Source organism: Convolutriloba macropyga, chromosome 8, assembly GCF_964194025.1.
Source record: "Convolutriloba macropyga chromosome 8, txConMacr16.3, whole genome shotgun sequence".
In the NCBI taxonomy this organism is placed as follows: domain Eukaryota; kingdom Metazoa; phylum Xenacoelomorpha; order Acoela; family Convolutidae; genus Convolutriloba; species Convolutriloba macropyga.
In genome coordinates this window covers 11076986-11092351 of record NC_134475.1, presented here as the reverse complement: position 1 = coordinate 11092351, position 15366 = coordinate 11076986, and the positions used below count along the sequence as shown (strand labels likewise).

The window sequence follows — 15366 nt, the reverse complement described above, 5'->3', positions numbered from 1 at the left end:
GAAAAAAAATGGGGCAAAACCAGATAGATTCCTTTTCTGTGTCTCATCTGACGCACATTCGAATTGCACTTTGTTAAAATTTTATGTTTTCCTTGTTGAGTGTCCAATTACTGTTTTGCACAACCGGAAGAAATTGAGTTGGCGACCGACTCTAACTATTGGAGAATGTTGCAAATTATCTTAGAACTTCAATAAATCTGACTTGCATTTAAAACACAAATCAAATTTATGAAATTTGACTCTTTTGTAAATATTGACAGAAATCAAGACAAGTAGTACTTGAAGTTTCTCATTTAAAAGCTTGAGTTTTTATATTCAATACTTATTGTGACACTGAAACAGACCGCTGATTTCCTCTTTTCAAGCGAGCTATACCTCTTGTAACACAGACTATCCTGACTTCATTTTATTTTCAAAAACAGTTTCATCAAAAATTTTGTTCCGGGATGAATCAGGAATAATATTATATTTATTAGGAGAAAAATAATTTCTGATTCGATAGAGATTAAAGAGTTTTGTGGTATTGAATATGGGGTCGAGGTGGTTCGGTCGGTATATAAATTTGACAAATTCAAACCAAGATTTGAAGCAGAGATTTATGACGTCTTAGCGTGTCCCATAAGTTCGCAATTAGCAAACTTTTCTGAAGTCTCCTCGTAGAGTTCAAAGGTCAAAATTCAAACTTAAACCATGTTGTATAAAAAAGGTGAAAAGAGCTGGATGGAAAGAGCGTTGACATGCATATGGCCACAAGGATTATCAATTTCACGATCGTTTAATTCAACTTTATTGGACAGGCTATAAGAATCTATTTGATGAGATAATATATTTCGAGATTCATTCTTAAGTTGTTGATTTCATCTATTAATCGTGGAAAGTTTGAAATGGTTCGAATTTTTTGTTGATAACTCAAACGGTATTATTTCTGGACTTGACAACCTTGCACATCTGTTCGACCATTGCGATTCCCATCTCCTGAGACCTGTCCAGGTAGACCTGCAGAGCAGATCCAGTGCCTGAACCCTTGCGACCTTCGTCGTATACCTGAAAAACAGTATGGTGTACACATTCTGAAAAATGTGTGTCAATCTAGATGAAGTGACCGATCAGTAACCAGAAATTTTTCTAGAACAACTTACCATTTAGAAATCCGAAAAGAAAAAAAAATCAAAACATAGTTTAAAGGAGAAATTAAATACCGAAATGATCAAATTATAAAAATGTGTTCTAATGGAGAGACAAGAGAAAAGTTTTAGAACTTACTTTTCTACTCAGTATTTTAAAGACCAAAATATCCATTTATTTTTAAGAAGATTCTTAAAATGTAACTGTTTGGCCAAACTTTTTGTTAGGTTTGTATAAATTTGAATTTACATTTTATATATTTGAAAAAACTTATCACCAATCAGTTCAATCCTCTACTCAGGTTGAGGTCCCAGACAGAAGCAAGTATGTCTAGACCAAAGATGAACGCACGAGTGAGGGCGTGGTGCGTTCAAAGTTATATAGTCTGGAAACAACGGAAAAAACACGAAAGTCTGGACAAGCCCTTACCTGGGACGGTCTGGACATGGTCACTTTTCGTCTGGGACGATCTGGACCTACTTGTTACTGCATCTCGATGTTTCTTCTTTAAATACAGTTTACTATCTGAATTACCTAAATTATCCTTCAGAAAATTATCAACCATTGCCCAAAATTTTGCCCGACCGTGCGACTGGAACAATCTGAGTTCTGGCAAACCCTAGTTTAAAATTAGTGTCAAATTGGCGATCATTAATAGCCGCAGCAGCATTTCCAGGCGGCTATTATTGCGCTCCTAATTTTTTTTACAATTCAAAGAATTTGAATTGCATTGGGGCTTTTTTAAGATCTGTTCACACATTTTCATGATTTTTGAAGTCAAATTGGAGTTTTGATCTCGCTGAAAGAGGAAATAGAGCGAAAAAGCGAGTAGTTTTGCGGCATGAAATTTTTTCGCTCCAATTTTGTATCAGAATGAGAAAACGGTGTTTGAACAAAAATTCGCTTTCTCGCAAGTCGTTTTTTCACATTTGGCAAATTCACTTTGATTAACTTTTTTTTCGATTTCTTAAAACGGTCTTTTTTTCTAAATGGTTATCCCAATCCATTCTTAGTTCATTCTATGTGTAGTTTTTTGTTTGAACCAAATTTCCATTTCTTGCTAGTGGGTATTTTCGTTCACATGCTTCATTTTGACATTGATTTTCTGATTTTTTATCTGATTTTTTAGAAATGGTTTTCTCAAATCAATCTTAGTCCGTTTTAGCTCGACTGTTTTTGTTTATTCAATAAAAATTCTCTGAATTGTACGTCAGGATTTGTTCTGCTATCATTTTTTACTTCGTCTAACATAATTTTTTACGTCTTACCCTGAATTTTTGGAATTGACTTTTTCAATGACTTCAGTGACTTCTACTGCTTTTAAGTTTGTGTTCGTGACGTTATTTCTGCTTTCAGGTCAATTGCGTGACTTAACTCACTCAAAAAATATCTTCTGAACTCACTTATGGAGCTTTAAATTTTATGAACATTTACTAATTAAAGGTCAATAGTGTGCATCTAAGTAGTGCCAAATTTATATGCCCCAAATCCTGAGTAATAGAGTCTTGAGTTTTAATATCGAATATTAATTTTGAAAAAGCTCCATCAGGGTTTTTTCCTTGTAAAGCAAATGTGTCTCTTAAAAATGACAGTCCGAATCTAACCCAAAAAGTCGAATGGTCTATTAAAAAGCTGGTGGTCTCTCGCGGCCATTTTCTGGCAATCTGCCGGCTATGTTTTATAAACAAAATATGAAAATTTTTTATCCCTTAATGTTAGAAGTTGGCCTTGTAGGGCTCCTTTTAAGTTGATCGCCATGTGATCTCCGAGAAATGGTCAAGAAAATAACCCCATTGCAATTTTAGACAGAGCTCGACCGGAACGAATTCCCCCGCTCGTCTGCAAATTTCTGGAATCATAATTTTTTCACAATTTTCAAAACTGAAAATCTGGTCTTGTTTGCAAATAGCAAATTTGCAAATATTTTCAAACTTGGCTTTATCGGGCTAAAGTTTTCAAATAACTGCTAATTTGGCAATAATTTTGGACCAGGAGAGCCCGGATTAGAGTCCCAGTGAATCTCAACGATGGATCATTGTTGTTTCATTGTAACTTCTAGATCCATCGATGGGTCTAATAAAACTAAAAACTATCATTGATGGATCCTATTAAAACCATTATTGCATCTATAGATCCATTTAAATGTTTCCATTAAATGCGATTTCCATTAAAATGAAAAGTTGGAAAATCTCAAAAGGTTTACGTGTACCTAATAGCACTTTTTTCTCAGTTTTTTTTTAGTTTTCATTTTCTTCCTCTGAATTGGCATCCTATGGCATCAAAAACGAATCACCAAGCGACATCAACTGATGCTTCGCGCCAAAACAACACGAAGACTCCATCCAGGACACTCCTCTATAGGCTAAACTACTTAAAAAAACACATTCTTTAGTCTTCTTTTGTGATTTCGGTTTTTCAAAAAAGTATTTTTCAATCGGACCAAGTAATTTTTTTCAAACATAACCCACTTTTGAGCCAACGTTTTACTACTAGTAAGGACAAAGAATCGCTGCTCTGATGACCTCTTCCTTGAGTAAGAAAACAAATAAAAATTTTAATGATTAGGCTTTTTTGTAATTTTGATTTTCCAGAAAATGTGTTTTCCATTGCGACCAGGGAGATTTTCAAACCTAACCAAAATTTGAAGTAACACTTTTTTAATCTCCATACATAACGTGTTCCTTTGCGAGAAAAAATGTTGAAATAAACAATTCAATTACTTGAATTTACAACACAACTCGCTCTCTACTCTCCCCTCCCTCTCGTTCCCCCTTCCCTCCCCACGGCCGCATTGGAAACCCTCTTTTGTGATACTTTACTGAAAACAACAAAAAAGTGCAATTAGGGACACGTAAACTCTTTGAGATTTTCGAAATTTTCATTTTAATGGAAACTCTATCCATAGATGGAATTATGGTTTTAAGAGGATCCATCGATGATAGTTTTTATGAGACCATAATCATCAAAATTTTTATTCGTTTTCCTACTCAGGGAAGAGCTAATCAACGATTAGCAACGATTCTTTGTCCTTACTAGTAGTAAAGCGTTGGCTCAAAATTTGGTTGCGTTTGAATGAAACTACTTGGTCCGATTGAAAAAAATTGAAAAATCGAAATTACAAAAGTAGACCAAAGAATGAGTTTTTTTACGTAGTTTAGCCTAGAGAGGAGTGTCCTGAATGGAGTGTCCGTATTGTTTGGGCGCGAAGCAGCAGTTGATGCCGCTTGTTGATCCGTGATGGCAAAAGATTCCATTTCAGAAGAAAAGAAGGAAAAGGAAAAAAACTGCGAAAAAACAGCAGGTTTCGTTGATGCTATATTTCATTCGATATACTGTTATATATTTTCGGTATTTGTGGATACATGGTGTAGGTGTACTTTCACATTTTGCATTTTTCCTGTTTTGATTTGAGAATAGACTCATGATCAGGTTCTATGGTTTTTCTATGATCCAGTGATTTCCCATCGATGGATTTTCTATGATCCAGTGAAAATCAGAGCTTTCCCATCGATGCATTTTCTATGATCAGAGAAAAAGTGGTAATAAACCATGGATGGACTTTTCATGAAATATCTATGATCCATCGATGGGATTCACTGGGAGACCAACCTGGCTAAACCTCAGCGGATTGTTTCTGCTCTTTGGTTTTTGCTAGTTTTTTGGACAAACCTTCTTAGCGACACTGGTCTGTGTGTCCTGGGATGCCTCTGACCGGATGACTTGCAAGATGTCCCCGTGGCTCTTGGCCAGTTCATTCGTCACAAATGTCTCAAGACATCCCTCCAACAGTCCATTCACTTGCTCTATATTGTACACCTAGAAAATTAAACCTAGACTCGAATGATTCACAAAAATTATAGAAAAATTGGATCTTTTCCGTCTGTGACCCCCCTAGCTTAGTGGGTTCATATTATTTGCACCCCAGGAGCACATGCCATATTTTAACATAACGATTTACTCTATAAAGGCCTTTGATCTGTAACTGAGGGGGGGGGGGGCAAACGTACGGGTGGGGGAGCACAAACGGAAAGATTCGAAAAATCTTTTGTAAGATAAGAAAGGGCGGCCAATTGTGGTAAAAAATAATTCACGCTGCAAAAATCTAAAGCATCTATGGCACGTGAAATTGGTGGTATATGTGTCGTGCAATTAAAAAATTTAAAGACGGTAATTCAAAATCTAGTTAGCGCTAAAAAATACTTCAACTGTCCCCAACAATTGAGGTTTGGATCTTTTCCGTTTATTGCCCCCCCGCTTAGTGGGTGCTTTTTATTTGCATCTCCAGACGCATTTGCTATATTTTTACATAATGCTTTACCATGTAATGACACTTGCTCTCAAACTGGGGGGGGGGGGTGCATAACGTACGGGGGGTAACAAACGAAAAAAGATCCCTTACCTAACTTACTGGTGAAATATCATGTTCAGGCCCAATTAATACTGCTAAATCTGATCTTCATTATACAAGAAACATAACAGTTTCTCTTTTCACCGCTGTTGCTATTTGAACAGTGGCGATAAAAAGAGTGTGACAAACGAAAAACTCGTAGTCTAATCACGGAAACAGTGTAATAAAGTCACGCAACTGTTGTATTCAAACGACAATTGATTAAAATCATTACCACACTTTCGTAATTGCCCTCTCAAATCTATTCAACGACTCGGCTGTCATTCGAAGTTTAATAACCTTTCGACAATCTTTTCCGCTACTGCCGCTAGTTTAATAACGCAGACGCATATAATTGGCACCCAGAGACGCACGTGCCATATTTCCGAATAACGATATACCAGCTGATGGCACGTGTTCTGTAACGGGGGGGGGGGTGCAAAACGTACAGGGGGCACAAACGGAAAAAATCCCGAGGTTTAATTTTGAGCATTTGTAGCTTATCAAATGGAGACCATTTCTTAATTAAGACCGCAATTTTTGTAAATTCTCCCATAGCTCTATACTCCATAGAATAAAACAATTAAATATTCGTTCGCCGTGAATTGAAGAAAAATCCTTTTTCCAGATATTAACGCTGTGTGTAGAAATGATGTAGCAATATGCAAAAAAAGTAAACTTCAAGTGCTCTTTATTAAACCGTCTTCTTTTTCAGACAATTGTTAGTTATGGCTACGTGACTCTGCTTGAAGTTACTGAGAACTTCTGGCGTTTATCGAGAATCACGAAGCGGTTTCGGATTTTAAGTCAGAATTTTGAAGTGACTTCTGCAGAGTCACGTAACCATGCTTCAAACATGAAACGCGCACATTTTAAAATGACGAAAGTCAACGGAATTCAATTCCGGCCAAATAAAAACTTGTGGCATTTTAATATCTGGCACTGCAGAATTTGGCGTTTTAAAAATTGGACGTGTTGTTTTAAGGGATATTTTTGTTCTTTATAACCTAACTTAGATTCTGAATTACTGTCCTTAAATGTTTTTATTGTTTTACATTGATCTAAAAAGTCAGTTCAAAATTTTAACCACTGTCTTTGCCTAATCGAGTTTTAGCTTAAAATCCTACGCCCCGAAATTCCTAGCAGTGAACTTCTTGAGAATTACTTGTTTCCCTTTATGCACCTTGTTCACAGCATTCTCATTTTATAGAGCAACAATTCGAGGCATAAAATTTTTTCACGAAACGTGGGAATTTATAAGTGATTCTTTGTGTGAATTTCTTGGAGAGCGTCGGAAAATGAAAACCAACTCATTCACCACAATTCAGCGCAATTTAAATGTCATTACCAACTTTCAGATGAGGCGTGCCGTATGACTCCTGAGAAATTTTTCGGCAGAATTTTTCAAACAGCTATTGTATAGCTATAAGTTTTGGGTAAAAATTAAAGTGAAAGCGTCGCGTGCTTTTCTATCTCGTTTTTGAACGCCTTGATCTTTTTTTTCCGATTACTCATCCACATTTACTGTAGCTACATATTCCAAAACACTTTATGTGAAAATGCCGAGCTTTTCGTTTAAATTTTATAATGAACGAAATTCAGTTCTTCGCAAACTAAGTTCATTAATATGTTCTTTTAGATAGCTAAGAAACTTGCCTAAGCGGACGAAAACTTGAACTGAGAAAATTTATATCCTGAGACTGTTCAATCTTGGTTCCAGACGTTTTTCTTTTACGTTTTTGATATTTCATTGTAATGTAAGAGAGATATTTATAGGAGAGTATGGTTTATTGAAATGCATCATTGGTCTATTAAACTCCACAAAACAAATTAAATTTTGAATTTTATATTATGCAGTCAAATGTGATGATAGCTTTCTAATCACAGGGTATTCAATCATTTCTCTTGGAAACTCTTTCTTCGGAAGTATTGCAATTTGATTGATTTTTCTCTAGCTCAATGGTGAAAATATGTGAAGAAATATGATTTTTTTTTCGTTGTTTTTATTATTTATCGAATTTTTCTTACCTTAAAAACCTATTTCTGGACTGGGGAGGTACCCAGCTCAGCTATGATCATCTAAGAATGTAAGAATATCGGTACATCTGAAGAATATCTAAAAAGTCATGGGACATGTATAAGTCATAACTCTGGCTAACATTCAGCCATCACATTCATGTCTGAATATATTTGTTAATTTTGGTCTTTTTTCTTCTTGACAATTGGTCAGATGAAAAAAATGTTGTTAGAATGTCGATCAAACTATAGTCTTAAACTTAATGAGAATTGGAAAGAAAGTTTAACTTACCAGATTAGAAAGACAAAAGCAAATTGATTTTGATCAGAGAATTTATATAAATGAATCGTCAATAAATGGTGCTGAGAATCGAAAATCGATTCAAGTTGTTGAATGTAGATAACTAATTTTAGACTGAGACTATTTGATGTAAAAGCTTCCCAGCATGTATTGAAAGATTATGATACCACCGGAAATGTGAACGAATTCTTAGAAAAGAGTAAATGCACACCATCTATGGTACCCCCTGCGACTGATTTCTGGGAAAATTGCAGAAGCAAACCATATTGGGTATCCCTTGCTAAGATTATTTTTGTATCATGACTTTATCGCACTGATAATGGGTATATATACAGCTGATTTTTGAATCTTTTTGCATCCCCAAAATCAACATATTGATCCAATAATCAGATCTCTCCTGTAAATCTCTAACCTCTACTGTAAAGTATCATTCTTGTTATTTTCTCTTTTTGAGAAATTAGTTTTTCTACTTAGCTCAAAAAGCTTTTTATTCCGCTGGGAAAACCCCTAGCCCAACAGGTTATGGGCCCAGCAACTTTCTAAGTCATAAAATTGATTTCTAAAACAAAACTAATTTGTTGTTGACAGTCATAATCCTTTTCTGCTGAGTGCCTTTTCTCTTCCCAACTGTTTTTCCTTCTCAACCTACGATGGGTCAACGGACAGTGAAGCTGCTGACCTACACAGGAAAAGCACAGAAATTTCCATTCTGGAGCACAAGATTTGTGGTAATGTTGCAGACGAATGGACAAATCACTACTTGGGTCAGAGGAGCAACCCAATGAGCCTGCACCACTAGCCAATGGCGCAAGCAATGATGAAAAGAAGAACCACAAGGTGCTGAAGGATGCATATGAGAAGGAAATTGCAGACATCAAGGAGAAACGGAACAATGTGTGTGCAATCTGGCACTGACTCTAGATGCAACAAACCTTATGCTGATGAGACATGACTGTGTGGGAGATGACGGAATCGGAGATGGAGCAAAGGCTTGGAAGCTTTTGCAAGAGAAATTTGAGTGTGTGGAGACGCCGACAGTGGTGGTTTGGTTGCACAGCTTGCTCGACTGCAGCTCGAGGATGCTTAGATTTGGATAGCTTCTTCATCAGAGGACAGGAGTTGCTCACAAGGCTAGAGGAATCAGGGGAAGCAGTCTCGGAGACCCTCTTCAACGCCTTTGTCCTCAATGGTCTGCCAATGAGGTATGAAATTTTTGTTATACTGGAAAGCGTTAACCCGGCAACGAACCTCAGAGAGTTGAGGAAATAGCTGCAGAACTTCCATGACAGCACAGCACAGGGGCACAAGGGACAAAGTGGTTCAGTGGCACTGGCAGTGAAGTGTGACTTCAAGAACGGACCCAAGAAAGGAAGCTGCTTGGTTTGTGGGATCCCTGGACGTTTTGCCAAGGACAGCAGGAGGAAGGAGACAGCACAATGCAGCAATTGTGGTGAAAAAGGTCACAAAGACAGGGCATGCAAGAGACAAAGAGATGGAGGTAAACATGAGTCAGTGTTAATGGATCGAAAATTGGCTTCACCAGACGAGGAACACTGGCCAGATCTTACCCAGTGGAAGACAGCAGGCATGCTAGTGAACAGTGGTTGTACAGATCACAGTGAAGAACATCGATTCGTTCCTGGACTTTGAGCCCATTCAATCAGTGGTCAGAAATTCCAATGGGGAGGCTTTCAAGGTGATGGGTAGAGGCTGTGTCAGAATACCCTCAATTAAAGGGGAAATCCAATGCGAACTCAAAAATGTTTTGTGTGTGCCGGACTATTCTTAAAACCTCTCATCAGTCTCAAGATGCACGGAGTGGGGACATAGCTTCACTTTCGAGAAAAGAAAAAGCTGCTTGAAACTCGAGAAGGGAACTCGGGTAAAACAAACACGAGTTAATGATTTGTTTTACTTACCCTGCTGCGTCATAGAATTCAAGATGAGTTCCAACAGCGAGAAAGTTGACAATGCAAGGAAGTGGCACAGACGATTGTATCATCTGATTGAAGCGCATGAGGTCAGGAATGCACCAGAGACTGTGGGGGAACTCGATCATATATGGAATGGGTGCGCATTGACCAAGATCATAAAGACTCCAGTACCAAGATTTGCAGATAACCAAGCAGAAGACAAGCTGGAGAGGGTGTTCACAGACGTATTGGGACCTTTCAGAACAGAGTCATTTTCAAGGTTCCGTTCTGCATTGTGTTTAGCGACCAATACACAAAATTTCCGTTTGTGGACTTGCTTAAGGCAAAGAGTGAAGCACTGGCTAGCCTGAAGAAGTTTGTTCTCAGCGTGAGGACGCCCAAGAAGCTGAGACAAAACAATGCGAAGGAGTTTCTCTCAGAGCAATTCAAGATGTACTGTTTAGATGCAGGCATTCTACAGGAGAAGACCATACCAGAAACGGCACAACAGAATTGGGTAAGCTGAGAGGTGCAACAGGACACTGCTAGAGATGGCAAGATGCTTGCTCATTGACTCGGGTCTTCCCAAGATGATGTGGGGAGCAGCAATTCTCCACGCAACAAGGATCACAAACTTGGTTTTGAGACAAGCAGAGCTGATGCTAGGTATAGAAACTAAGCTTGCAAATAGTAAACTATCTATTTTTGGTAGCACAGTCTTCATGAGGAAGCGTGACAGAGATGTCAGCAAACTTGAACCCAAGGCACTGGAAGGAAAGTTTGTGGGCTACATTGAAGGAGACAACAGATATCTGGTGTACGTACCCAAAACACGCAAGGCTATGGCAGTTCGAGAGTTGATCATCAAGGAGTCGGAAGTGGGCTCAATCTCTGACAACACAGAGACGCCCGACCTACTAGATGAGGGGTCACAGCAACTGGGGATCTGGCACCCAGATGGTGGCCATCAAGACGATGGCAACAAAGAGGAGCAGGGCACATCTACTGCAATAAAGGAGGAGTGGCATGACGCAGAGAGCGTGAACACTCAGGAAACGACAGCGAGACGAGATGCCTCAGATGTTGAGGAAGCAGCACTGGATGAAGAATCCACTGCAACAAGAGGGAGTCTCAGAGACTCGGAGTCACTGGAAGTCAGTGAAACAGAGGACTTCTCACAGTCAGAGACAGTTGGTTTCTTTGAAGAGGCACTGGAGCAAGCGGACAGGGCAGAGCGCAGACGGGGGACCCGAGCAAGGAATGTTCCGCCACTTTTTTTTGAAGAAGTCAGAACCCATCTCGTTGTGACTGAGGGTGACTATGTGGAACCCAAAGCAGTCTACGAAGCCAAGCATGCTGACCATTGGGACCAGTGGCACCGGGCAATGAAGGACGAGGTCAAGGCACTCAAAGACAATGAGACTTGGAACCTAGTGAGACCACCCACAGATAGGGACGTCATACCGGGCAAATGGTTCAAAAAAGTGAAATCGGTACAAATAAGTGTACGAAAAGTGCACAAATACAAAGCAGGCTATGTGGTGAAAGGCTTCAAACAGGTGGAAGGACTGGACTTTTTTGAGACTTTTGCGCCTATCTGTAAGTCAGAGAAATTCAGGATTCTACTTCATCTATCAACGAAGCAGGGCCATGTGATGCATCAGTTTGATGTCAAGACGGCTTTCTTGCACTCCTCAAAAGAGAACGAAGTACATCCGGAACAGCCACAAGAGTTTGTAAAACAAGGATAAGATGGAGAGAAGTTAGCATGCCGACTTAATAAATCAATTTATGGTTTGAAACAGGTAGCTAACACCTGATATATGGAACTGGCAAACTTCCTACTGAGACAGGGGCTCACCAGAAGTAGAAATGACCATTGCTTATTCGCAAGTGCAGAGATAGAGTGTCACAACTTCATCTTGGTCTGTGTTGACGACATCATAGTGGCATCAAGAAGCATGCCATTGATCTCCGATGTCAAAAAAGCACACGAAGCAACATTTCAAAAGAAAGACAGAGGGAGAATACACTTGTTTCTGGGTCCAAGAATCAGACGAGAAGAGGGCAAAGACCAGAGGATCTACAGAAGCTTGTTTGGATCACTTCTGTATCTGGCCACAAGACGAGGCCAGAAATCATGTTCACAGTCAACTTTATGTCCAGACACATGAATTCACTTACCAATCAACACTGGATGTGCGGAAAAAATCTTCTGCGATTTTTTCAAGGTTCAAAAGGGTTAAAACTTACTTATACAAAAAAATACAGTGATTTAGTGGGGGAAAGTGATGCAGACTGGTCTGGTGACGTGAACGAAAGAAAATCAACGAAGGGCTACTACTTCAAGCTCAACGGACGCGGCGCAGCACGCAGCTGGGGTGTCAAGAAACAAGCCACAGGTTCCCTTTCTTCATCAGAAGCAGAATATCAAGGCATGGCAGCAGCAGTTCAAGAAGCATTTTATATGAAACAACTTAAGGAGGAGTTCGGCATCCAACACAGAAACATCTAATAGCAATTGCAGAGGACAACCAGAGTTGTATTAAATTGTGCCAAAAACCAGTCACGCATAATAGGAGCACATTGAGACTAATTTTCAATTCATTCGGACAAGACGGCAGATGGGACTATTTCAATTCATTACCTTCCTACTGACAAAATGGCAGCTGACATCTTCACGAAATCTTTAACCGTCGAAGGTGGAAACATTCAGAACTGTTTTGATGGGAACAGACTCTACGCAATCAGCTCAAGTCTGAGTGGGGGAGTTAGCATATCGATCAAACTATTGTCTTAAATTCAGCGAGAATTAGAAAGAAAGTTTAACTTACTGGATTAGAAAGACAAAAGCAAATTAATTTTGATCAGAGAATTTATATAAATGAATTGTCAAGAAATGGTGCTTAGAATCAATATTCGTTTCAAATTGGTGAATCTATATAACTAATATTAGAATGAGATTATTTGATGTAAAATCTTCCCAGCATGTATTCAATGATTATGATACCACCGGAAAAGCGAACGAATTCTTAGAAAAGTGTAAATGCAGACCATCTATGGTACCCCCTGCGACTGATTTGTGGGAAATTTGAAGAAGCGAAGCATATTGGGTAACCCTTGCTAAGATTATTTTTGTATCATGACTTTCTCGCACTGATAATGAGCCTTTTTTGAGCCTTTTTTCATCCCCAAAATCAAAACACCATCTTGATCTAATAATCAGATGTCTCCTGTAAATCTCTAAATTCTGCTGTAAATTATCATTCTTGTTATTCTCTCATATCGAGAAATTAACTTTTCTACTTAGTGAAAAACGCTTTTTATTCCGCTTGCGAAAACACATAACCCAACATATGTCATGAAATGCATGCAGACAATAGACATTAACGATTGGTATCTGCACACTCTGATCAGTACTAATAATAAGTTGTACGGTATTGCAGCCAACCATACCCAAACACAGGTATTGGCCGGACAAAACAGATCAGTCTTTGAGTATTGGAAAGACTAAACAGACCAAAACTTTAAGATCTTGGAATAGATTCAATTGGAACAAAGATAGATTTTTCATAATTTTCGTTGATAAAACGCGAATAACTGTTTTTAAAAATTGTCGATCTTAATCGGAACAAAAAGTTTTTTCAAGTTTGGGCAGTCTAAAACGCCAAGCTTTTTTTCGGGATATTCTAACTTGGAATAATTAGCTTCTCGTTTTTTTTTCTAATAAGCTATAAAGGTTTTCAAAAATAATACTTTTTATTGGATCAAGGAGGCGGCTGAACAAATTGTTTATCGAAAAAAACAACACTTCTTACGTTTAAAATCTAGGAAAACCAACGAAGCTGATGAAAAAACATAAGGCTTTGTTCGGTTTTAGGTGAAGTAAAACCGACGAAAAGAGAAGATTTCTTATGTTTATTTCGAAAAAATCTCAACTCGGGTTGTGAACTTTTTCTGGAAAAGTTAAAATACTTGAAACGACACATGTACTTTGGGTGACATTTGGGTGATTGTAAAGAAGAATGTAGGTGGTGACCTGGTCTTTGGTGAGTCCAAAGTTGATGAGGTAGAACTGGACCTCCTTCACAATGATGCCCAAATCAACACTGCCCTCATTCTCTGTTAGCTTCTGCACCAGTTTCAATCTCTTCTGCAACACCTGTCGACAAAAACAACACAACTAGAGGAGGGGCGCCATCTAAGGTTCCTATGATCAGACACAAATGGAGGTGAATATTGGGTGGGTGGGAGGGGGTACTCAAAGTAATTCGCTCGCCTGCAGTTGCTCACTTACTCCAGCAAGACCAAAACTGGCTTGAAAACGAAGCGTTTAGGTCAAAGTTTATTGGGGAAAGCGCAGAAATGCAAAGAGAGAGAGAGAGAGAGAGAGAGAGAGACCGAGGGTTTTTTTTTAAAAAAATTCTTGTGACCCTATGAGTTTCTTTGTTCATTGTCAGATCAAAGTGTTGATGCTAAGCTGCTAATAGGCTTTTTATTGAATTGTTTTTTGTTTGTTTTTTGGATGAGACGGACGTCGAGTTTGATGTCCGAGTTTCTTTCACGGTCTTTTGTGGTTTCATAAATTGGTTGAGTTGTTTGGAAATAAGGGTGAATGACGCACATACAACAGTGATTTTCTTCCGTTGTCGTATAAAAACGAAGCGCGGAGAAGCGGAGAGAGTGGCGTTTGCCTCATGCCAGTTAGTAAAAAATAGGAAAGGTCATGCGTTCAAAAACTTTGCTAAGCAAGTGCTATTGTTTTTTCACTCACATTTCTTTTTTTACAAAGCAGTTTTTTTAGCTTTAACTCTTTCCTTTTCGGGCAAAATTTTGTTTGCTTAACACGAATAATAGATTGATTTATGGATAGAAGCCCTTTTGAGCTTTTCATATAATTATTTAGGCTTGAGGGCCAATTTTAATCTCTTTTCCCATTTTGTAAATTTGGACGCTTTGTTTGGCTATTTTGTTTTGTTCAATTTTGTACAGTCTACAAAAAACAACTTTTAATGCAACTTTTATCTTCATATTTTTGAAAGGACTCGTTAAAAACTATTTTTTGTAATCGGTTAAGAAAAGATTGCAGAGTAGTTAATCTAAACGATTAATCTGATTTTCAAATTGGTGACGTCAGCTTTTGTGGTCAATTTATACTTCGTATTATTTTTTTCGAATTTTTTCCGGCTACAATATTTTGAGAGGCGTGCAAGCAAGAAAATGGTATTTCAGGATGTGAATAAGGTTGTGAAAAAGTTGTTTTGGTTATTTTGGTGAATAAACATGGAGAGCAGAGAAAAACAGATTGGTGATTTTGTTCACACATGGTTTTGAAACAGAGCCGGAACTGTAGTTTCTAATCAAACACGTATCTTTGTGTTGTTTCTGCATATATATAGGTCGGCAGTAAACACTCCTCTGACCCAATTTTCTTCTGGCGACCTATATATATATATATATATATATATATATATATATATATATATATATAAATAGGTCGGCAATAAAACCCTCATCTGATCCAATTTTTTTCTGCCAACCTATATATATATATATATATATATATATATATATATGTATATGTATATAGAGAGAGAGACAGATATGATTGTGGCTTTTACAAC

At 38.1% G+C, this 15366-nt stretch overlaps 1 protein-coding gene across 1 annotated transcript in view; it reads right to left on the bottom strand.

Moving 5' to 3' along the window:
- Nucleotides 1-422: 422 nt before the first annotated feature.
- LOC142344947 (uncharacterized) overlaps nt 423-15366 on the bottom strand; it is a 16215-nt gene continuing 1271 nt past the window's right edge. Inside the window, exons 2-4 of the mRNA XM_075397031.1 lie at nt 13782-13904; nt 4795-4941; nt 423-1044 (exon numbers count right to left, since the gene is read on the bottom strand). Of these exons, the coding sequence (XP_075253146.1) occupies nt 910-1044; nt 4795-4941; nt 13782-13904 (405 nt within the window). The 3' untranslated portion in view covers nt 423-909. The remainder of the gene's footprint in view (nt 1045-4794; nt 4942-13781; nt 13905-15366) is intronic.